Raw genomic sequence first — 25,206 nt, 5'->3', positions numbered from 1 at the left:
TTTTGAACAGTATATCCACGTAGCGGATACCGCTTGTTCCATGTTCCACAGCACATGCTGGGGCAAGGCGAGTAGTCTCTCGACTGTTACCATTTGGGTTAAAGTTTTTCAATTCTGTAGCGTGAAGTAACTCTGGAAAGTGGAATCGCTCAGAAAAAAACAATGTTGCTTAGGAAATCGTTGCAAGTTTCAATGTGCGCCCTGTCTGAATTTCTGCTCCCCCCCCCCCACAATTCAACATACTGTACTAGAATTTTTTTAAAAAAAATAAAAGTTGGGTAACATCATGCAACGTGGAAGGCTCTGATTATTTGTTTGCTTTGGCACTTGATTTATTAGGTTTACCGTTTGTTTGGGGATATGGATGGTGGAATAGTTTTTATATCACATCCATCACGTCCTCTTGGAAGTAACTTCAATGGGAATGCCAATTTCAAGCAATGTCAAGTAAAGATGTAAAAACATTGAGGTGCTGGAGACATGTCACTGCTACATTTCCCAAATTATTAAAAAAAAATCCTCAAAGTCAGATAGCTAGTGCATATTTCAATAGGATGTGGCTTAATTATTATTTTTTTAAACATCATTTTTGTTTTGTTCTCAAAACAACTGCATCCAAGGGCCACTCATATGTTACACGTTTTCTGCTCCCTGCGTACAATCACCTCTACTCACATCTATTTTTTTCTGAATATGCACACACCAGAAACCGCCTTTGGTCTCAGCTTTGCAGTATGTGTGCTCTCCATGTGCATCTTGCGAACTCTGTGCTTGTATGATAATCATACATGACAACCTACATATGTTTTGCATGCTTCTCTTCTAGAGGGTAGTGTTTTCAATGTAGGAAATTTATAACTGCTATGCAAATGTAACTATGGTATTTTAAGTGACTTTAAATGTGATGGGGGAAAGCAAAAGTATGAGTGGCTAACATATGAAATTTATTTTTGGGGGGCATATAATAACCATCTGAAGAGGGAACTCAGTACTTCTCTCCCACTGTGAGGGACTAATGATTGCTTTTCCTTGAAGAAGGAACCTTTAGAAAGGGGAATTGAAGTAGATAGGGTTGCTTTCTCCACCCAGTGGTGCAATTAGACTACTGTGGACTACTTTTAGTCCTAATGCATTTACGGGAGGGGCCTCTTTTAATGATAATCTCTATTATTCCACTTACTTCAGAAAATTACGCTGAAGGCAGCTGATCATTTTCTGCATGCATTGGCTTTAAATTACTGTATTGTAATTTTTATTTGATAATTTCATCTTCTTTGTAAACCACTTTGAGGCTTTTGTACAATCAAACAGTGTATAAATTTAAAAAATTAAAATAAAATAAAATAATCCAGTACTAAATTTGAGGCCCTTCCTTCTTGTTTTTTTTTTTAGAGGTCCTCAACATCTGCCTCAAAGTCCTGCCTTGGTGACACTACTGTCTCCACCTACTGTTTATTCCTATATGATCACCTAGAGCAGCTTCCCACATGATATTCCCAATTTTTCCTAGTTCTTATCCATGTACGTTCCCAGACTCTGATTCTGCTATACTATGTACCTCATGAGCATCCATAGTCATACTGTGAGTTTGCATTCCAGGAGAGAAAGGTTTGAAATCTACTCAACTGAAGAGAAACAGGATTATCATGAATAGTAGGTACGGTCAACAAAAGTAGTCATGTTGGTCCACTATTAAGTAATTAGAGCCAATCCAAATGTTGTGGAATAGTGAACAAACTTTTATTTATATCTTTATTTATTAGATTTCTTACCTGCCCTCTACCATAACGTTCCTGGGCAGGTTAAAACAATAAACAGAATACACAGATATATAATAAGATGAAATGAAAACATATACAACCATAAAACCTAGTGTTAAAATACTTTTAAAATCCATATATAAAACAATTAAGAACAATCCATATATATACATATATAAACAATACAAACATTTAAAACCACTTCCACATTAAAAAAAAGTTAAAAATAGTCCCAATATGAATAAGGTATGGGATAAAGATCTCCACTTAAAAGGCTTGCTGAAAGAGGAAGGTTTTCACTAGACATTGAAAAGACCACAGAGACTGCACCTGTCTAATATATAACAGGAGGGAATTCCAATGTGTAAAGTGTAGGTGTCTCCACACTCAATTCCCAATCCCTGTATCATCAGAATGGACCTCCTAATATGGTGATATCTGCAAGAGGCCCTCACCCACAGAGTTACTGTGATTGACTGGGTATACAGGTATAAGGGCTGAAACTTTCAAGTTCTCCTGAACATTTACTAAGAATAGATGCCGTCTTGCTTAACATCCAAGGCTGAAGTAAAGTTATGGAAAAGGTGAAACCTTGCTGTGACATTTTGGTTGGTCCTAATGAAAGTATTACCCTACTGTGGTTTATGAGTGAGCATTTTTAATAGTTCTAACAGCACAGTTATTCCTTCTAAGCTTTCAGTCTAAAAGTAATATTAGCAGGACTAAGCCTTGGTTGGTCATGAATACTTATTGATTTCTCAGCGGAGGATAAGAATGCCTTTTAATCTTAGTTTACAGAGGGGCAGCCCTGTTAGGCTGCAATCCTAGCTTCACTTACATGGGAGCAAGCCTCACTGAATTCAAAAGGACTTACTTCTGAGTAAATGGGTAAAGGACTGCACCAGGGGTGTCAACTTGAATATGTAAATTTGAATAATATATTTTAGAAGGCAGATAATCAGTCACAAGATTGATCACACAAACACCATTTGAATGGCAATGCCCATCAACTTTGTAGCCCCCCCAAATATTTTATGGGGGGGCAAAGGGACCTTGGCCCCTAGGAGTTGGCTCCTGTGGACTGCACTGTTAGCTTGTTTCAGCAAAACCAACAGAATCTTGGGACACTAGTTTAAACACTAGTAAATTTACCATGGCATAAGCTTTCATGGGCTAGAATCCACTTTATCACATGTTTCAATCTTGTTTCTTCTGGATACAGGGATATATTTATAAATGCATAAACAGCAGAGTCTTTTGGCTCTTTAAAGAGCAACAAACACATTACGGCATAAACTTTTGTGGAACAGATTTCATCAGATGCACAAGGTGTTATCCGGAGTAACACATGGTGGTGAGGATTATAATTTCCCCTCTGGTCTACCTGGCTGGCTCTTTCATTCAGTATGCAGAAGCAGGAAATGAAACCTCTCACAACAACCAGAACTGGCTTAACTTTGAAATGTAAGAAAACCCCCAACCTTTTCATTCATTAAAGTGCCACCCTCCCCCATAGTGACAGAAACACCACATCTAGGAAGCGAATAGGGCTGATATGTATTGCTCACTCTTCTCCCCCTCCCCCTCAGTTAGATGTACAAGGACTTCTGAAGTGTAGATCAAAGCAGCTGCAAAAAAAAATTTGTGATCTAGGAATGAGCGAGCAGCATAAATCCAGTCAAAGTTTCATCTGCTCTCTTCTCAGTTGTTATCAGCAGTGTTTGAAAGTGGGGTTGTTTTGAAGTCAGCAGTAGGTTTTCTGCACTATCGGAGCTTTTAATATGCCCCCAAATATCACAGAGGTTTCCGTTTCATATCATAATAGCACATGTTTGTTGCCACTGCAATTATTAATTTTAACTCATCTCCTACTTTCCCTCTGGGCCCCTGAGTTACATCTGGTGTTCAGTATGAGTGAACAAGATGACCAGTACTGATAGTAGCAGGGAGAATGCAGATCTTCATGTTATTTGTGGAAAAGCTAGCCAAGGCTATTGGCTGATTTATGTGGTGGCTACAATTTCACAGGGCAAGGTTCTCTAACACTATTTTTCTAATCCACATCACCTCCAACCTGGAGGGGGTCAAATTTCTACCTCTTATTGTGGCAGCTGCAGGTTTCTGACATTGAAGTCAAACTCCAGTTCTCAGATAAAGTAACTCCATATCCTTAAAAAAGAAGAAGTTTAAATATTTTGTATGAAAGGAAAGTGGACCAATCATTACAGCAGTGTCTTGATTTAAACTGAAAATAACTGTGGCTAGTTATTCCAGCCACAAACACACACAAAACGTAACCGGCTGCACATAAATAATACTCTTCAATATATTTCTCACAGTATCAAAAGTTTCTCTCAGATGTAATCAGCATGTAGAGATCAACAAAGTGTAAAGAGTTCCCATTTGGATTCCTTGGACCTTATGAATACACAGAGGCATGTGTGGATTAAAAACTAGCTCTTATTTGGGACTTTATGAATGACTGGTTTATTGGTACTTCTATTTACTTTGCTGATCTTTACACTTTGTTGATCTCTACATGCTGATTACGTCTGAGAGAAACTTTTGATACTGTGAGAAATATACAGTATTGAAGAGTATTACTTATGTGCAGCCGGTTACGTTTTGTGTGTGTTTGTGAATGTATTTAACATAACCTAGGTTTGATGTTGGTTTGCTAGTTATTCCAGCCAGCTTGGATAAAGAAGTACAAAGAATAAAACTGGAAGGAACACAGAACTGGGACGAAAGGAAGATGGACAATCAGCAACATATTGATCAGGAATTACTTAAAGAAATATAACCAGCATCCCCACTTCCTGAATACATAGATTGCACACAAATATTAATTTTGTTGAGACCATTCCCACCTGCTTCTTCTTCTGAATTCCTTGTATGGTTGATGCACAGGCTTAAGAGTGTAAGGGGAGCCCTGTAACACCATCAGATCAAAGGTCTATCTAGTCCAGCACCCTCTTTTCTGCAGTGACCAACCAAACAACACAGTGCCTCTGAACAAGGAGGTGCTCTACAGCTATCATGACAAATAGTTACTGATGGCCTGATTTCCCCATTATTTTGTCTACTCCCCTTTTAAGTTGTAGTGATGTACATCTTGGATGAGACATCTTGTGGCATAGCATTCCATAAATGAATTTTGTGCCAGGTCATGAAACACAGTCAGATTAACTGGATGATCCCAGTGATGGCATTTTGAGTTTACTTTATCAGCAGACATAAACTTGCTACAGAATCCCTGCAGGTGGAATACTCTACATACAATCTCTACATACTCTACATACAATCACACTGGAACTCCAAGTTTGTTAAATAAGAAAGCAAGGTTTATTACTGGAAATAGGTGGTTTATAGGAAAGTTATCCAGTTCTTGGATATGCCTAAAGCCATGCTTGCTCTTGTGCATTAGGGCTGGAGAGATTCAAGTATGTCTCCTCTCATGAGGAAGGCATGATGAAGAAGAAAGAGGAAGTGAAGAAGGGAGGTCAGATCAACAATTCTAACAGTGTCAGTTTAACAATGAAGGAAGATCAAGAGGTCAGCACGGGAAGGACAGTCTAAGAAGTGAGAAGGTTTCTCTTCTACCCTCCACAAGCAGGTATATCACCCAACAGTGCAAGCAGAGTTGCACACCTGACACTTCCAACACCCAGCTTCTATTATAATGAGAAGGTCTGAAAGACCTCTCTCTTTCTCCACTATAATGTCTCTATTTGGTTGCATTTTCTTGTTGTTGTTTAGTCGTTCAGTCGTGTCCGACTCTTTGTGACCCCATGGACCAGAGCATGCCAGGCACGCCTGTCTTCCACTGCCTCCCGCAGTTTGATCAGACTCATGTTGGTAGCTTCGAGAACACTGTCCAACCATCTCGTCCTCTGTCGTCCCCTTCTCCTTGTGCTTTCCCAACATCAGGGTCTTTTCCAGGGAGTCTTCTCTTCTCATGAGGTGATCAAAGTATTGGAGCCTCAGCTTCAGGATCTGTCCTTCCAGTGAGCACTCAGGCCTGATTTCCTTAAGAATGGATAGGTTTGGTCTTCTTGCAGTCCATGGGACTCTTTTCTTAAATAAACTTAAAAGCCTCACATGATTTAGCTTTTCCTCTTGTGGAATATGCTCTGGTCCCTGATAACATTGGCTGACTTTTAATGCACTTTTCCTAGCTCTACAATAACCTTTTTGAGAAGAGGCATCTAACTGGACATAGTATTTGTTAAGTGTGGTCACACCACAGATTTGTATGAAAACATTATATCAGCAGTTACATATTTGTTCCCTTTCCTAAAGACTCCTAGGATGGAATTAATCTTTTCCACATGTATTGCACGCTGGACAGCATTTTAGCTGAGCTTTCCACCATGACTGCAATAGCTCTTAATTTATTTCAAACATTTTAACTCTGGTGTTTAGCCAAGCAAGGCTGCCAGAGCACCTTACGAATGTCAGTGGTGAGACAATCCCTTCTCATAGGCTTACAATATAAAAGACACAACTCAGAAGGAAAGGGAATTGTGAGGGAGAAGGAGTAAAACAGCAAGCCCAGACACTAGCTCTTAGTTACAGAGTTCTTATAACAACAAGTTGGAATAGAATAGCTAGTCATCGTCAGTTTACATTCTGTCTGTGCATTAGGACAATGCCAACCATGTCTACTCAAGAAATCCTACTGAGTCCAATGGAACTTGCTCTCAGCTAACTGGGGTTAGATATGCATTCTAAATTAGGATTCTCTCTCCCCCAAATTTTACACTTACCTTAATAGTCCAACCACCATTAATGTGTGATAATTAAGAACAAAAATTTGCACAAAATATGCATGATGGGACTAAAAGAAGTGCAAAACTTTAAAAAATATTTTAAAAGAAAACTTGTCCCCCCCCCCAAGGGTCGCAGGCAGCTTGTACATTGCAAATCAATGTGTGTTATGGGCAGCCTGTGGCTGTTATTGCTTTAGAGCTGGATTAATTCTGAATCAGCAGCCATTCTATCAGTCATAATGTCCAATGTGAAAGTAAGGGACAGCCTAGTACGAATAATATGGATCAATTTCAATATAATCCTAAGGTTCTTCAACAGTTTGTTTCAATCAAACCTAAATTTTATGTGAAATATTGAAGGGCAATCTCTTCCCTGAAGATCCTTCAGTTTCTGATTGCAACAGTGTTATTTATAACCAGGGTTAAGGATGTACATGTTAAGATAAGCTTGCAAGGTTATTTTGTGTTTGACAGGACGGTTGGAATTTACCCCCTCTGAGGAGAAATACAAAACAGAGGAAGAAATAAGCTTCTCTTATCTCCAAGATAAAACCTTGAATAAAATGCCAACAGCTTATCTTCAGTTCTACTGACTACAGTAGTACCTCGGGTTAAGAACTTAATTCATTCTTGAGGTCCGTTCTTAACCTGAAACTGTTCTTAACCCAAGGTACTATTTCTGAATTAGCGGAGTCTGTAACCTGAAGCATCTGTAACCTGAAGCGTCTGTAACCCAAGGTACCACTGTATTTGGAAATACAAACCATGCATAATTCACAATCTATATACATTATATATAATTGAAAGGCAGTTAAGAACGTAAGAAGAGCCTGATGAATCAGGCAAGTAGCCCATCTATTCCACCATCATGTTCTCACTGGGGCCAACCATATGTCTATTGGAACAGTGTAAGCAAGACCTGAGTGCAATATTACTTTTCACTCTTGTGATTACCTATCTCATATTATAACTGCTAATTTTCTTCTTGACAGTATTTCTTGTAGGGGTGGAGTAACCTTTTCAAACCGAGGGCTGCATTTTGGAGGAACTGGACATGGAGGAAGGGGTTAATTTCCTTAATGAGCATAAATCACCCCATCGTCTGAGATAAGTCAACAGGTGCAACATCAGCCAAGTCAGTTGCTATACAGTGGTACCTCGAGTTAAAAACGCTTCAGGTTACAACCCCGCTAACCTTGGAAGAGTTACCTCAAGTTGAGAACTTTGCCCCAGGATGAGAATGGAAATTGTGTGCCGGCGGCGCAGTGGCAGCAAGAGGCCCCATTAGCGAAAGCACGCCTCTAGTTAAGAACAGTTTCAGGTTAAGAACGGACCTCCAGAATGAATTAAGTTCCTAACTAGAGGTACCACTGTAACAACCTAGTATTGTCTATATAAGTGATTAAGGCATGTCATTTCACTAGTGTCTGTGGTCTTGTGCTGTGTGTTGGGGTCAGTCAGTGAGCCCTTCTCCCCCTGGCAGTCTGTGAGTTGGAGTCTGTGTTAAGTCTTGAAGCTGGAGCAACAGAAATACTTTCTGCTTGCATCTGCCAAAGTGAAAAGCCTGCAAGCTCTCTCTCTCTCTCTCTCTCTCTCTCTCCCCGGAACTGTATCTTTTATAGCAGTAAACTATTTTGGACCTTAAGCTGCCTATGTGTGGTGATTGGAACTTGGGGCAACTTTTGCTACGTGGGTATCTCACCTCAGATTCCCAACACTGCATTCCCTTCTGAGGGCTATGTGTCAGTAGCACATTATGCCAGAGGCAAAAGTGGGCAAAACAATGAATGTAAAATTTAGGCTAGTTTTGACAACCCTCTTTAGCTCATCCATTCATGTCAAGTGTTCAGGATCACAGCTTTTCGCATGATATTTAAAATTGACATCAGCACTTGTATTTTCTCAAACTTTTGCTTTGGAGTATTTCAGATGACTCCTGTAACAGAGGTTTCCATACACACTCCAATCCCCTGGAGGTATTTAACCCCTTCCCCCAAATAATTAAGTTTTCCAATGTGATACTTGGAGTCATTGCAATATCCATGAAGATAGGAAGAATGCTTTTGTCAAATAGCCCTGCAACCCTGCAAGAGGATGTGGCAGTAACTTTTTGACCAGTTTTCTTTGCTCATCCTCCCATCTCATCTCCTGAAGATCAAGCTGAATATAATTTTGCTATATGGGTGCAGTGGGGTGAGGAATGAGGTGGGGACGAAGCCACTCTTGCTTCTATTATTCCTCTTGGAAAAGCAAGGTCAAACCTATCCATCCTGAAGGAAATCAGCCCTGAGCGCTCACTGGAAGGACAGATCCTGAAGCTGAGGCTCCAATACTTTGGCCACCTCATGAGAAGAGAAGACTCTCTGAAAAAGACCCTGATGTTGGGAAAGATTGAGGGCACAAGGAGAAGGGGATGACTGAGGACGAGATGGAGGGAGGCAGTGGAAGACAGGAGTGCTTGGCGTGCTCTGGTCCATGGGGTCACACGACTAAACGACTAAACAACAACATATCACCATGTGGCCCAGAATACTACATAACCCAACATGCACCGGTTCACGCAGGTATCCTAGTGACGTAAAGGGGACCTTCCCCTCTTGCGTGCTCCGTCATGACGCACTCTGCTCGCCACCCCCCCCCCCGCCCACTCCCCTTGCTTGCCACTATAGCAAACGCTCCCGTTTTGCTTCCAGCCGACGTAAAGTGTAACTTTCTCTTCCGTCTTCTGGGTTTTCCGATTGATTTTCGGGGAGGCCAATGCCCGCTTTGCATCTCCTATGCCTCAGCCAATAGAGAGGCTGGGTGGGCGGCGTTCTGTCCCAAGCAGCAAAGGCCCTGTCCTGTACGTAGCGCTGAAGTCAGGCAGCGGACGCCACGCGAGGGGAGGGTCGCTTTTAAAGGGCCAGCTGCGGAAGGAAAGTTGTGCGGAGAGTTTCTGTTAGGTCCTGTCAGAGGGGTATATAAACGGCACCTCGCCTTTGGTGGGCTGTGGGGAAGGGGGGAAATAATCCCAGGAGTCGCCGGCCGCAGCCATGGAGCAGGCAGCGCCCAAAAGGTAACGGCCGAGGGCCTCCCCGATTCCCGAGAGGCCGCGGGAGCGGGCGGGGGCGAGGTTTATTTTGGGCGCAAGGGAGGAGGAGGAGGCCAGGCTAGGCCGCACCGCGCAGCTTCCGGGCTCCTGGTTCCCGGGGAGGCTTCCCGGTGGATCCGTCCCGTCTGGCCACCACTCCCTCCCCGCACCCCCCTGCTGCCAGGCCTCCTTCTGAGGAGGGAACCTGAGTGTGTGTGTGTGTGTGTGTGTGTTTCAAATGTACACTTCGCCCTCCCATTTCTTAAAGACATCTATTATAGCATTTGCTAAGCGTCGATTGACGCCCCATAATTGCCACAGTTTTGCTGTGTGAATGCGTATATATACACGTGTACATTTCCCCCTCCCCCAAGCCAATGCCCCATGTGGGAAAGCAGTGGATGCCCCATCATGTCTGTTAAACACACACACACACACAAACACACACACTTGCCCAGTAAGAGGCATCATGGTCTGGATCATGCCTTCCCCATATCTCTGTGCCTCAGAGTGGCGCAGGTTTGGGTTAATGTTTCCAGGTAGGCACTAGTAAGGTGGGATGTGTAGGCCTACTGCTTGCCTTCATAGCAGGAATTGTGGCATCCCCCCCCCCCTTTGACATTCTTTTACTATGCTGCTTGTGGGTTTGACAGTTTGGTTAGAGGACATTAAGACCCAATGCATCAGACTGACCCAATGCATTGGGTCAGTCTGATGCATAGCTGTCAACTTCTCCCCCTTTTTTAAGGGAAATTCCCTTATTCCGAATAGGATTCCTCGCAAGAAAAGGGAAAAGTTGACAGCTATGGTCTGATGACATGCCCCCTCTATGTATATAGTCTTCATAGTCCCTACAGAGGGATAAAGACCACACATGGTCCCATTTGTAGTTCGTGTAGGAGTGGGGCAGAAATTAATTTCTCTCTCATACTTGCATGTACGCCACCCACTTTAGACCTCCCTGCCGGTTCCTCCCATGGGGCAGAGAGAATGTTGCATTTTCCTGAATGTCCTTCCTTTGGTCCCCTTGGAAGAGGCCTGCTGAAACATCTGACCCGTATCTTAGTGAAGGGGTGTGGGAATAGAAGTTTGGGGAATTACGGCCTGTCTGCATTATTACAAATCTTTCTGGAAGTGTATGTATGAAACAGACAATGACAGTAGGTTCTGGCTCATTGTCAAGAACATGCTTCAGTTTAGGCTATTGGATTTCATTTACTCAAGTTATGGATTTAGGAGAGAGTGCTAAATTGTGAGAAATGAAATCCCTGAAGGGACAGCATCTATTAAAAAAATGGTTTTGGGAATCTTGTAATACACACAACTTATTTTATATTTGAAAGATTATAGGAGGTAAAAACATACATACCCTAAAAACTATGTTTATTGGTATATTACTGTATATATTACCTCATTCTATCTGTGCTAATCTGTTGGGTTGGGTAGATAATGATCTCAAGCTTCCCTTTCCAGCATCTACCGGGTACATAGGAAACAGACTGTAGGTGTTTTGAATGCCCTGTTATGTGCACTTTCTGAGGATGTATTGAATCTTCAAGTTGATCAGGACTAAAAACAGATTATATATTTTTTTCCTGTAATTGATAATAAACATTTGTCGTATTTTTGGGTTGGGGAGATGCTGATTTTAAACTATGTTCAAGCAATTTCCTAGCTGTTTTTTTAGTCCAATATTGGCTACTTGGATGGCTGGTTGCTCTCCACAGATAGTATTTCCCATCACCTGCTTCCTTATCTCTTTAATGCCAGGGATTGGTGCTAGAACCTTCTGCATGCAAAGTATGTGCTCTACTATTGAGCTATGTTCGTTCCCCAACATTAAAGTAACAGCTGCAAGCTTAAAGTAACTTGCAGCGGAAAAAGGTTCAGTGATGGCTGGTGCTGTGATCCACACATGGATAGCAAACCCACTTTGCAATCATAGTAAGGTATAGTTACAGGTAGGTAGCCATGTTGGTCTGCCATAGTCAAAACAAAATAAAAAAATAAATTTAAAAATAAAAAAATAAAAAATAAAAAAATCCTTCCAGTAGCACATTAGAGACAAACTAAGTTTGTTCTTGGTATGAGCTTTCGTGTGCATACACACTTCTTCAGATACCCAGATATCTGAAGAAGTGTGCATTTATTTATTTTTTTGATAGTAAGGTATGTTAGGGCTGCCAGCATTGATGCTGTTATTGTGAGAAGGCAGCCTTTTTTTTAGCAACAACTTGCTTGGTAGCCATTGGTGACTAGAAATTTTATGCAGGTGAAGGAGCAGACAGACAGAGACGGAACACTTTGTTTCCCCTTCCCTTTTCATACTTGGTTTCTATGCTAGTCATGGAAGAAGAAAAGCCCTTTCCTGGAATAATACTAGCCTCTTGGCAGTTAAGCTTGCTATGGTTTAAAAGTAAATGAGCAACATGCTGGTGCATGGGGAGAAATCAGAGCTGATTCTCTTCCACTCCTGCGCTAAGCCATGGCTAGGCTTAGCATTATGTCTGAACCTGGGCTTGTGGTTTGTCTCTCTGTAAAGAAACGGTGCACTGTAACCAAGATTTGTTACTGGCTTACACAGGAATGGTAGATGTGGTTAGAATTATATGCAGTATAAAGTATTTTCATTTTATTTGGGGTAGAATTTGAGTATTTCTAACAATGGCAAAACATAATATGCTTTTTTGAGATTACACCTCTTTGAATTGTCTGTATTTTTCAATGTGTTGTGTTATTTTACAATTGCAATGCTTAAATTATTAATCATCAAGAGGTTTTTTGTAGTTCATGCCTTTTTTACCCATAAGCTTATATAAACTTCGATTCAAGTTTTTTTTTTTTTTTACATTTAGGAGGAAAATATTCATTCCTGGCTTTTGTAAACATGAGAACTGCCTATGATTTACATATATATTCTCTTCTCTTCCTATGTTTTTAAATTAAGGAAGCTGTTTGTTTTTACATGTGGTTATAAATATTCAAGTATTCATAAGCAATTTGTTCTGCTGTAGACTAGTTTTCTTAACTCCATTTCTTGGGTCAGATGCCACTTTTAATTTAAAATGAACATGGACCAACAAATGTCTGCAACAGATCCTTGTAGTGAGCATAGAGACAACACAGCAATTAATGGAAATTCCCCAGCTTCATTTAGAAACTAAATACAGTTTATTTTAGACTAACAACTTCTCCTGGTTTGCATACTTTCATGTGCTGTATAAAACACAGTTTGGCTAAAGAAGATTCAAAGGATCAAATATACAGAATGATTCCCCCAAGCAAGTAAGAAGAATGAAGTTGGGTTGTAAGAAGAGGTCAAGCATGGTTCCTTGGGCACTAGTCATCTGGCAAGTCATTCTGTAAACCTGACAGAAAAATGGAGAAATCAATGCTACATTGGACCCAGTTCTGTATGAACTGCATCAAATATATTAGACGCGGGTGGCGCTGTGGTCTAAACCACTGAGCCTAGGGTTTGTTGATCGGAAGGTCGGCGGTTCGAATCCCCATGACTGGGTGAGCTCCCGTTGTTCGGTCCCAGCTCCTGCCTACCTAGCAGTTCAAAAGCACGTCAAAGTGGAAGTAGATAAATAGGTACTGCTCTGACGGGAAGGTAAACGGTGTTCTGTGGACAAACGTCTGCGCCCTTGGCCAGTAAAGCAAGATGAGCGCTGCAATCCCAGAGTTGTTTGCGACTGGACTTTACTGTCAAGGGTCCTTTACCTTTACCTTTTTACTTTGGTTCTTGAACTCAATTCATTCTGGAAGTATTTTTCGACTTCCAAAACATTCAAAAACCAAGGCATGGCTTCTCATTGGCTGATTGGCTCCGGAAACAATGCCGATAGTCAAAACGGATGTTTGGCTTCTGAAAAACGTTCGCAAACCGGAACACTTACTTCTGGGGTTGCGGCGTTCGGGTGCCGATTTGTTTGTCAACCAAGCCATTTGGGAACCAAGGTACCACTGTAACTCAGGTGGATTTTTTTTTTGTCTGAATTTGAATCTGCTGCTTCCCAAGAGGTGCAAGGTTTCAGAACCACCACTTCTGCTACTGGTAAAATAATGTAGGTTGTTAAATAGGTACAGTTCTGTATAGTCCCTTATGTGTGGTGCTTTTGCAGTAAGAGACAAGTATGTTTTCTTCTCTTTGAAGAGATGGGGAATTGAATCTGTAATATAGGAATTTCTTCAAGTCAATATAGTGAGTGTTAGGTTGATTTTCCAGACATGTATATAATTTTATTTTTTAAAGTCCCAAAGCTATTTACGATATATATAATTCAACAAAACCCAATAAAATGTATTAAACAATGCAGAAATTCAGTTCAGTAACAATTACAAAAGCACCGAGATGTGGCATTTGGGCCCCGATCATGTTACTTTTTTACATGTAAAATCCTCTACATAAGCTTATAGAATATTAATATGTGAATATAGCAAAGATTTGTTGTGAAGTGTTTTATATGGCATACTGATTAAAGAGCTGTGATTGGTTTTTGCAGCCCCCAAATAAGTATAAAACTGAGGACAACCATGGTTTTTAGGAAGCTGTCTTATATGAGGTCCAGTTAATTTTTCTGCATAGCCCTTGTGCTATGCATGGTAGTGACTCTTCAGAGTCTGGGAGAGATTTCCCTTCCATCACCTTCTGGAAATGGCAGGGATTGACTTGATGCATGCAAAGCCTGTGCTTTGGTAAAGAGCTCCATTTATCACCAACTTAATTGTGAAGTGGCCCTGATCTTATGTCCTCTAGACCAGACAGGCTCTCATGAATTATTTTAATTTTTTTGTCCATTACTTCATATCACAAATGTGAATGAATGGAAATAGTGTTCCTTAAATAAAACGGCAAAGTAAATGTTAAATTTAAAGGTTTGGATGCAAAAACTGTGAGTAGTTGGATAAAATGTTCTGGTGCTTTTCCATGGACTCTTGCAGCCTGGGAAAACAAACATTGCTATATATTGGGGTAGAAATCCTTGAGCATCAAGGGACAATTGAAGCTTGGTTGGCCAGTAGCCAGCTTGGAATGGTAACACACTGGCAATAATCTGCCATCCTTTTCCTTTTTTAAAATCAAAGCACCATGTTGTGATAAGATTGCATTGTTATGTGGGCAGGACTGGGTAGTATTATAGAAGAAGCATCTCAGCTCTTTGTACTTTTTCTGAATGTTCATACATCTTATACAACTTGCAAGAGGATTTCAGGCAAAATTTTCATTGGTTGATTTCTTCAATTAGCTTTGTTTTTCATCAGCTTAGCTTCCTGATTTCATTAGGGAACTTGCAATACAGAAGGCAAATATCTGTGCTGGTGACTTAGTGGTACATGTACATGAAAGGGAAATGATAACAGTGGAATGACTGTTCTTCTGCCTTTGCTTTTTCCTTGGACCGATGTTTCTTCCCCCACTGCTGCCTCCTCAAACCAAGGCCCCCTCTGGGTTACTTCTACTGTACAGTTCCTCTTTCCATGTTTGGCCCTCATTCAACTCCTTAACACTTGAAAACCCTAGTTCTCATTTTAAAACCAACATAAAAGATTAATAGGATATACAAGTTGAGAGCTAGCTAGTGTCTGGTCATCGGTAAACAAAATTGTGGTGCAAATCTGTAGCTCTGTTACTATTATTGTACTAGTTTTATTGTTGTCACCCCCCCCATTATGAAGCACGAAAGCAGACTACAATTTCCTCATAGAATCATAGAGTTGGAAGAGACCACAAGGGCCATCCAGTCCAGCCCCCTGCCAAACCCTAACCCCCATCATAGATTGGGAGTGTCTCCCCACTCCAAACATTTAAATTAGAATTTCTGGTGGCAACTAAGACACATCTGGCAGCTGCTTCAAGTGTTCAGTTTAATCATTTTACAAAGTAGGCTCTCAACTTTTCTGGGACTGGAAGTATAACATTAAGATACTCACAGAACAGGGCTGGAGAAAATATTGAGATTGAACTGTTCTGTCCCGCTTGTCCAGAGCATGAATCTTTTGTAAGAATTGAAGAGCAGAGGAGGTTCTAGAACTTCAGGGTATGAGGTTAGGCAGGCTCAGTATAATGCCTTTCTGTAGGGGATATCGTGGTTATTAACTGTTGTCTAGTCATCAGCAGGAGCACATGTCATACATAAAAGTCTCATGAGGCTGGCATGCATTGGTGTGCTGATAAGAACTTAGAATTAAACAGTAGGAATCTAATCATTAAGCAGCATTGCAAGCAAGTTCCAGCATCTCACTAGCCTATACACTCCCCCAACCCACCCACACATTCCTGTGTGCCCCACGTTGGGAACCATGGATCTAGGGGGTGGGCAGGGGAGGAGAAGGAGAAAATGTTCTGTTGCACAAGGAAAAATCCTTGCACATTTGCACAGTGCTTTGTTGAATACGACCCAATGAATCTACAATAAGAAATAGCAAATCACTAATTTTTGTTCATTTAAATTATTTTTGATAGCAAACTGAAAAAGCTAAGCGAAGACAGCTTGACTAAACAGCCTGAAGAAGTATTTGATGTATTGGAGAAGCTTGGTGAAGGGTATGTATTACTTTATGTGCTGCAGAGAGGTGGGATGGTTGGGAAGACTCTATACAAAATATCGCACAAACACAGACAAGAATAGTACAACTGACCTATAGCTGGCAAAGCTTCTTTATTTGGACTAGTGCCCAGAGCCAAGAAATATTTGGAGCTGTGGGAAAGCTCCATATTACCCATGTGAGTGTAACAATGCTCTGATAGGCATTTAAAAATAAGAAATGAAATGAAAAAACGATTTGGTGATTTTGAGTGGAGAAGGGGCTAATTATCCTTTCTCCTGTTAGCCATGCTTATGTTCCAGATTGCATTTCTTCTTTCTCCATCCCCACAACCCTTTTCCTTTGCATGCTTCTGTTGCTGTCATAGCTGAAGCTGTCACTATGTGACCTCCCTATCCTCCTTTCTCTTTGAAACATCAACAAGACCTATTCCAGGTTAACTAGCATTTATCACAGAGCAAGGGAATATGTTAATGCTCACACTCTATTGCAGGCATAGGCAAACTCTGCCCTCCAGAAGTTTTGAGACTACAGTTCCCATCTTTCCTGACTACTGGTCCTGTTAGGTAGGGATGATGGGAGTTGTAGTCCCAAAACATCTGGAGGGCCAAGTTTGCCTATGCCTGCTCTACTGAAAAAGCATTGACTGAGGCCTGTTTCACTGGCAGCAATTTGCTATGTGGGTGTCAGTTCCATCTAAGAAAATGACGTACTTCCTATTGAGATCTTTCTATTCATTATTTCTCTTGCATATGTCTGTGGTTGCTCCCCATTTGTGGAATCCTCTGCCTAGGGAGGCTCACCTGGCACTTAAGGTGCCAGGCGAACACATGCCTCTTCTCCCAGGCCTCTGGCTAATTAAACAATCTATGGCCTCTTAAACTGTGTGTGTGTGGGGTGGTGGTGGTGGTGGTGGGTGTTATTTCTTTTGTTTGTTACTATGCTGTGCATTTTTGTGTTTTTATATTGTAAGCCACCCTGTGATTCTCAGATAAAAGGCAGTAAAGAAAACAAACAAACAAACAAACAAACAAACATTTAAAGCTAGGGCATCCTGTTTTAGAGGCATGTGAAAATGAAGCCTCTACAATGAACAAACGTGGCTTTTGCATTAACTATTTATAGGTTGGTTTGAATGAACTGCAATTTTGTTATTCAGAGCTTAAATTAGTTGGAAACTATTTTCTTTTCTAGGTCTTATGGGAGTGTATTTAAAGCTATTCATAAAGAATCTGGGCAAGTAGTGGCAATTAAGCAAGTCCCTGTTGAATCAGATCTGCAGGAAATTATTAAGGAAATTTCTATAATGCAACAATGTGACAGGTATGAAGTACATACTTATTGTGAGAGCTCTTCTGTCTTTTTTTTAATGCCTAAAATATTTGATAGTGTAAGTTTGAATCTATTGAGAATTTCAAGCTGAAGTTCAAAGTCTCCTTTAATGTCTTAACAGTTCAGTTATGAGAAATGTGGATGTTTTATTGGGTTTTTAATCTTGCTACATGCCTTTTCTACCTACTGGCTAATGCAGTTGGGTGAGTGGAAGAGGACTGATGCATCCTTTCTTCTTTCTTTGAAGTATTTATATGCCTTGGTACTGACTCTGGTGCCCTGACAAAGCTGGATCATGTTTCATGTTCATTATTTATGTATGCATAAATTACTATATTGCTGAATGAAGGAAAATATTCTCAAAGGCTATACACACAAAAGTGCAAAGATCAAAAGAACATAGAACAAGGTTGCATGGTAGGGTAATATTGTGTAAACAAAAATGTTTTAAGCTGACTTCTAAGGCTGAACACAGAGGACCCCTGTCTAATATACAAAAGCAATGAATTCCACAGTTCATCTCAGAATTGACATCAGGTAGTTGCAGTTCAGGTTAGATGCAAGGTAAATATTGGAATGAAACGAGTAGTGGACCAATTTGTTTTTATTTAAAGAAAGGTTTCTTTGAAGAATGCTGTTTAGCACAGCAAATATGTTGATGTAGGAATACATAAATGCTGTCTAGGAAACTTGCATGTAGGGTGGTCAACAAAAAATCCCAATCTCCCTTTCCATTCATCAATGATATAGTGGGGTCCACTATGCCTCATTTGTGGTCTTCCTTAGTAGTGGTGCTTGGGTGTGTCTGTTTTTGAGATGGCATTGAATAGATTTCCTTGGGCTAAGAAGCTGGAAATATGTCTGTTTGAGTAGTCTGAGCAGAGAGGATATCCTTCAAATAAATGTTTATAGTCTGCCCTATCTCATGGATTGAGAGCAGGTCATATCTTGGTGTAGGCTCCTGTGTTTGAATTTTTCTTTAGCTGCTTTGGGGATTCTATTTAGCTAGCAAGGGCAAGGCAGAGGAGCCTAAGCATCAAGATGCTGGAAGTCCTTTAAACTATACTGCAGTTATTCACTGGTGATGAGAGCCTTGGTTCTTCAGATGAGGCAGTAAGAGGGATTAAGTGGGGTTTCCATCCATGCAGAAGATTGGCAGTGATAGGTAGATAAGGGTGTGCCCTTAGTAAAATATTTGTGAATCACTCCCTTGTAAAATATTTGTGTGGAGAATACCTCCCTTTCTTTAGAGGCTTGCTTTTATATCAGTGAAGATCTTTATGGACAAATTGCAAATGCCCCAAAACACACAGTAGTTAAAGTAAGACTAACTGACCTGAATTAGAAGATTGCAAGAATGTTGCTCAGCTCTAAATATTTAAATATCATATATACTTCGGCAAGCTTTTATCATTTGTTTTTATTGCAGTTTGTTAATCTTTAGTGTAAGGTCTTCAGAATTTGTTATGGAGATTGTCCCAAAATATTGTATCCTAGGAATAGCACAATTGTAAGGGGCAAGGTTTAAAGTCTGCCATATATCGCTGATAAGGATGAAATGGGATTTTATGATGTATTTATTCAGAGTTTGGTAGATCTCCGGGTCGGATTTGGATGGAGATGTCCTGTTGACACTGATATGTCAGTAGTAGTAGTTGTGCTTAACTCAGTAGTGGTGAGAGATAAAAGTTAAGCACTAAAATCTAGAGGCAACGAGAGCTCCTTGACCTAGGGAGAAAAGGGAGGTCTTAAACTCTCTTAAGCAAAGAGACTAATGCAGCGTGGTGGCACTATGTATTTAAATTCCTAATTAATGGAGATAATTTCCCCATGAATAGATTGTAATATTGTCTTGTATGTTCAAATACATATTTTATGGTGCTTTTTAGATACAGTTACCTTAATCAGGTGACATTTAATATACTGTAGTGCAGAAGCAGGTGTCTGTAAGTGGATCGCTTGCTGCTTGGGAGTATGAATAAAAACGAGGGGTTACATATGAAGTTCCCCTGGGAATGAATATGTAGTGCCAAGCAAATGGCTTCCATTATTCATGCTCATGCTTTTAACCAATAATTTGGCTGGCAAGCATGAGCAGTAAGGTGTAGATTTTTAGATTGGGGGCAGGAACATATTGGCTTGTATCTAACCATTGGTGTTTTGTGAGCTCAAGGGCTTTTGATCCAGTGAAGGTGGCCATTGATGGAAGAGGCTTGAGAGGTGATTTTTGCTAATTTCCCCCTCCCCTTGTAGTCACCATTGTCCCTGAAAATTTGTTATTAAGGGTTGGGGGACCAACCAGAATAGATTTTTCTGGGATCTGCTGGGGAAACCAGAAAAAAATGCCTCCCTTTTTGTGACTTTTCAGTTAGTGGATGCCTCCCTTGGAGCATTAGCGTACGGAACACAAATTGGAGTCCATCCTTTGTCTTTTTTATCACCTGTCAGAAGGTTATTATACTTGAATGTCCCAGATTAATATCATTTGGCCTTTGAGTTTATTAAATTACCTTCTAATCTGAGTGCACTGGGGACAATCACTAGAGATGATAATTAGGAATCTTTGTCTTCTCTTCTAGTTTGGTATGTGACATGGGTGGGGAACATTTTTCAGCTTGAGGGCCACATTCCCTTCCAGGGGCCTTGGAGGATGGAGCTTGGGGGAGGGGAGAAGTGGGTAGAACAATGAATATGATTTGTACCTTCTATCCACTGTTTTTTTCTGGGTGTACGCAGGTGTACACATACCCCTAAACATTTATTGAATCTTTGTACTTTTGTCCATTTACTGTATTTATTTTTCCTGATTTGAACTATAAAATGGTGATTTTCTTGAGTCAAAATGAGAGTACCCCTAAACATTTTTTAAGAAAAAAGCACTGCTTCTACCATAGGCTAGTTTCAACAGTCACATGACCCTCTCTGTCTGTCATCTAGGCAGGCAGGCAAGTAGGCAGCATTATCAGAATTCAAGGATTCATTCTGGCCAGGCAGAAATACTGAAGGAGGCTGGTGAGGTATGTGGCCTCTGGAGAAAATCCTGAGGCCTAGAGAAATGCTTATAGAGAGGCCTAGGAGGCCTAATTTGGCCACTGGGCCTGTGTGTGTGACTTTTTTATTCATATACAAAAATGGCAGATGGTTATCTATTCTGCACTCTTAATTATTAGCACGTGCAACAACATCTTTAGTTCTGTTTTCTATCTTGCTGAAGTTTTGATAAAATCCTATCATAAAACTCAGGCAGCTGCTTGGAAAAATGATACCAAGCTCTGATTCTAGCAAAATTTATTCTGGACACTAGTGGTTCTTAATATTCTTGAAGGTTCACATCTGTATGTTGATAACCCATGTTTTTGTGTTCAGCCCTTACGTTGTCAAGTACTATGGCAGCTATTTTAAGAACACAGACCTGTGGATTGTTATGGAGTACTGTGGAGCTGGTTCTGTCTCAGACATAATTAGATTACGTAATAAAACGGTAAGTGTTTAATTTTTTTAAAATAAAATATTATTACCTTTGCAGTTGTTTGCATGAATAAAAAAAGTGTTCCCAACAAAGATTTATTTACTTGAGGAGGATGTTCAAAAGGGCCCCATTCTTTCCCTGTTTACTTTTATATTAGTTGTTAGTGATAGTGATTCTCCTGCTGCTGTTTAAAGTACAATAACATGCCATGACAGAGTCTAATAATCTTTTCAGACCATGTCTAATAAAAATGTAAGAATTTTATGAAAGGGAAATATGATTTATCCACTGTTTTTTCAGAGAACCACAGATTTAACCTTGGCAAATCATATTACTAGTATAAACCAACATGTCAGAAGAGTAAGGCTGAGTCTCTTGGGTTGCTGGAATATGAAGCAGGCCTGCATCAACCAGTCTTCATGGCTGTTTATAAGGAAGAAGATATTCTCTGTCTTTTATGTGGTGTTCAAGCTGTAGAGGACATGAAAGTAAAATACCATATTTGTGGGCTGGTAGGAACATGAACTGGGATGCATAAAGTAGGAATGTGAGTCTGAGAAGCTGATGCTCAGTCAGTGGTTGTGATCCTGACTCAGGAGGGTCATGGAAGGGGCAGACTAGCAAGAGAGGAAACCCTTTGCTGGTGAGGAGCTACAAGAATTGGATGCTAGGATGAGGGTGCAAATTCAGTTGTATTTATAAGCTGAAGTTCATTATTAACATTAACATTTATATTTATTGCCAGGCTGATAGTTTAAAAGTTTAAAGATCATAAACTTTAAATGAACAGATTCTGACTGTAGTTCATAAGTTATTTGGCTCTTAGAGCTTTGTTTTTAAATGTGAACTTCAGTGGAAAAACACACACATTACATTTGGATGTCAGTGCTTGGTCTTGACTTCCAATCATAGTTTGGAGAAAAACAAACCATGGACCTGGGTTCCTCTGTCATCTACCTGCTATCTACCATTAAACCATGGTTTATTTAAAAAAAATGGCTTATTGTTACACATAAACCAGACCTGTATTTGGTTCAGAATGGTAGTTTTACCTTTTCTCCTCTCTTTATTCTCTTTAAAATTATTTGATATGGTAAAATACAAAATCAGTTTGTCTTCCTTTCTTTCTTACTGCTAATTATCCATGAAGGAAATAACGAAACCATTAGAAAATACCTAGTAAACTCAGTGCCAACAATTTTAGTTTAGTCAAGAATTTCATAGAATCATAGAGTTGGAAGGGACCCTGAGGGTCATCTAGTCCAACCCCATGCAATACAGGAATCTCAACTAAAGCATCCATGATAGATGCCCCCCCAACCTCTGTTTAAAAACCTATAAGGATGGAGAGTCCACTTGAGACATACTTGAGTGTTGTGGGAAGAAAGAGAGAAAACGATGGACTGGCTGGTTTATGATTTCATATTTAGAAGCACATATACTGTATTATATCCATCACAAGGAATTGGAGCTTAGAAGTCAGACTGGCTTTGCAGCATACATATGACTAGGAAGGACTGAGCCTCTTCTCACATTTCCAGTCATATTTATTCTATATAGCTGTCCATGGATATGTCCTCACAGACTAGTGTTTCCTAAGTGCAGCCACCAGAATCAGTGTGGTTGTGAACTCAATCCTGTGTCTTGGAGGCCATGTGCTAGTCAGAATCCCAGCAGCATAGCATTTTCTTTGATTGTCACTGTCTGACATCTAGTGGAAGCATCCTAAGGCTGAAGGAAGATTCCCTGAAAATGTGGACCGTCATAGTTAGACCATGAATTCTGTAATCAGAGATGGAGTAGTTCAACAATCTAGACTGATGAAAATGGCATTACTTGTATTTTAGTGACACACGTGGATTTGGAGTAGTATTTGGGCACTGTTTTATCTATTTGTTTGCTGCCCTGTAACCATATTCTCAGGCTAGCTTACAGCAATGATAAAAATATTAAAGCTATGTACAATAAATCAACAAAACACATTAGAAATTCATAAATAACATGGGCCATATAAAACTTATTTTAAAGCAGCAATGTTAAAATTTTTGGGGTTGTTGTTGTTGTTCAGGTGTTCAGTTGTGTCCGACTCTTCGCGACCCTATGGACCAGAGCATGCCAGGCATGCCTATATTTCACTGCCTCCTGCAGTTTGGCCAAACTCATGCTAGTTGCTTCGAGAACACTGTCCAACCATCTCATCCTGTGTTGTCCCCTTCTCCTTGTGCCCTCCATCTTTCCCAACACCAGCGTCTTCTCTAGGGAGTCTTCTCTTCTCATGAGGTGGCCAAAGTACTGGAGCCTCAACTTCAGGATCTGTCCTTCCAGTGAGCAGTCAGGGCTGATTTCCTTCAGAATGGATAGGTTTGATCTTCTTGCAGTCCATGGGACTCTCAAGAGTCTCCTCCAGCACCATAATTCAAAAGCATCAATTCTTCGGCGATCAGTCTTCTTTATGGTCTAGTTCTCACTTCCATACATGACTACTGGGAAAACCATAGCTTTAACTATACGGACCTTTGTTGGCAAGGTGATGTCTCTGCTTTTTAAGATGCTGTCTAGGTTTTTCATTGCTTTCCTCCCAAGAAGCAGGCGTCTTTTAATTTCGTGACTGCTGTCACCATCTGCAATGATCATGGAGCCCAAGAAAGTAAAATCTCTCACTGCCTCCATTTCTATTTTTGGGGTGGGTGGGAATAAAAAATTATTTGCTTAGCGCCAAATGTGTTCAAGGTTCTTAAGTAGATCCTAAAGTTTAGGCAGGTATATAGAGAAAGCTGATCCTTCAGGTACCCCAGCCCTAAGCAGTAAAAGACCTTAAAGATCAAAACCAGCAATTCAAACTTTATTGCAGTCAGTAAATACACAACCCAAAGGGCATATTGTCAATTCTGTTTTGATAAATTGGTAAGACAGGGAGAATTGTATCTATAACAAAATAAAACACAAGCCAGGCTTTGAGTACATTACAAACTGTTACACTCACTTTTCATGTCCTGTTTGTTTATGTCCTCTGTCCACAGTCTTCTTTTTGTGGGACCTCTGCTCCTGTTTGATGCTTGTTGATTTTTGTGGGATCTAATTCATGTTCAAGGAGGTCAAGCCATGTGGATTGGATTGCAGGAGTGGGACCTTGATTGGGGGTCTTGCTTTCTGTATTTGTAAAACATTTTGCATAACCTTATGCATGCCATATAAATAATAATTATAAGACAGTTTGCATAATTTTGTGTTATAGTTTCTCAGTCTTTCAAATTGTTTACGTAAGTGTGTAATCAGTGTGTGTACACACAGAAGAAAAAAATGTTATTTATGCTTCTCCATAGCTTACAGAAGATGAAATTGCAACCATTCTAAAATCTACGCTTAAAGGACTTGAATATTTGCATTTCATGAGAAAAATACATAGAGATATAAAGGCTGGAAACATTCTCTTAAACACCGAAGGGCATGCTAAATTAGCTGACTTTGGAGTGGCTGGACAGTTAACTGTAAGTATACAGTGTATGGGTAGAGTCATATTTTATAAATGAGAAAAGACTTTACAGCCCACACTATAAGGAAGTTTCCACTGCACTTCCTACAGTCTGTTGTAGGGAGAGATGGAGCTTTTTCCTATTTGAAAGATGCAGTTAATTTGGAAGTCTTTGCTTACTTGTCAGCTTTTATTGTGTGTGCCTTATGAATCTTGTCCAAACAGTGTCCTGCAGAGCTTTTGAACAGGGGGTTGAGCCCAGACTTTTTGTTATGCTCAGAGCATGTGTTGAACCATTCACAGAACCAGTTCAGCATGTATCACTTGGCTGGGAAAGTAATGTGAACAAAATAGTTTGGTGGTTTGCCTTTAGTGATGGACGCCTAACTTCTGACAATACTTTCTCTATCCAAGTTGCTAGTAGACCATGTACTGAAAAATACATTGGATTATAAACTGTTGAAGTTGAATGTGGGATCAGATATTTAGGGTGCTTCACACATTATATGGTGACAGATGTATTTGCGTATGTATGGTAGAGAGCTGTGGCCAGTCCCAATGCCCTGGTGCATATGACTGTAATTTTTTTGTGCTTAGATGCACATTTTCTGTAAGCACATATTGCAGTTACACACTAAGGGTGTATATATATGCATAAACATATGTAATGTGTGAAAAAACACTATGCATGTGTTTGCGGCTTCAAATTTTGTTTAATTATTGAAGGCACAAACATGACCTCCAGAACATAGTATTAGACTTTTTTGTACCTATCTAAA

The 25,206-nt window shown here is 40.2% G+C and overlaps 1 protein-coding gene across 4 annotated transcripts in view; it reads left to right on the top strand.

Annotated features, from left to right (window-relative positions):
• The first annotated feature begins 9,361 nt into the window (after positions 1 to 9,361).
• The window catches only part of STK3 (serine/threonine kinase 3), a 104,921-nt gene continuing 89,076 nt past the window's right edge, over positions 9,362 to 25,206 (top strand). For 3 of the 4 annotated variants that reach the window (XM_033155640.1, XM_033155641.1, XM_033155642.1), the window contains exons 1-5: positions 9,367 to 9,587; positions 16,072 to 16,152; positions 17,349 to 17,477; positions 20,853 to 20,967; positions 24,279 to 24,443. In XM_033155640.1, coding sequence (XP_033011531.1) covers positions 9,565 to 9,587; positions 16,072 to 16,152; positions 17,349 to 17,477; positions 20,853 to 20,967; positions 24,279 to 24,443 — 513 coding nt within the window. In that variant the 5' untranslated portion in view covers positions 9,367 to 9,564. Of the gene's footprint in view, positions 9,588 to 16,071; positions 16,153 to 17,348; positions 17,478 to 20,852; positions 20,968 to 24,278; positions 24,444 to 25,206 lie in introns of all 4 variants that reach the window. The other variant, XM_033155638.1, reaches the window with a different exon arrangement.

Source organism: Lacerta agilis, chromosome 7, assembly GCF_009819535.1.
Source record: "Lacerta agilis isolate rLacAgi1 chromosome 7, rLacAgi1.pri, whole genome shotgun sequence".
Taxonomy (NCBI): Eukaryota; Metazoa; Chordata; class Lepidosauria; order Squamata; family Lacertidae; genus Lacerta; species Lacerta agilis.
The sequence above is the reverse complement of the archived record's forward strand: the minus strand, read 5'-3'. Positions and strand labels throughout refer to the sequence as shown.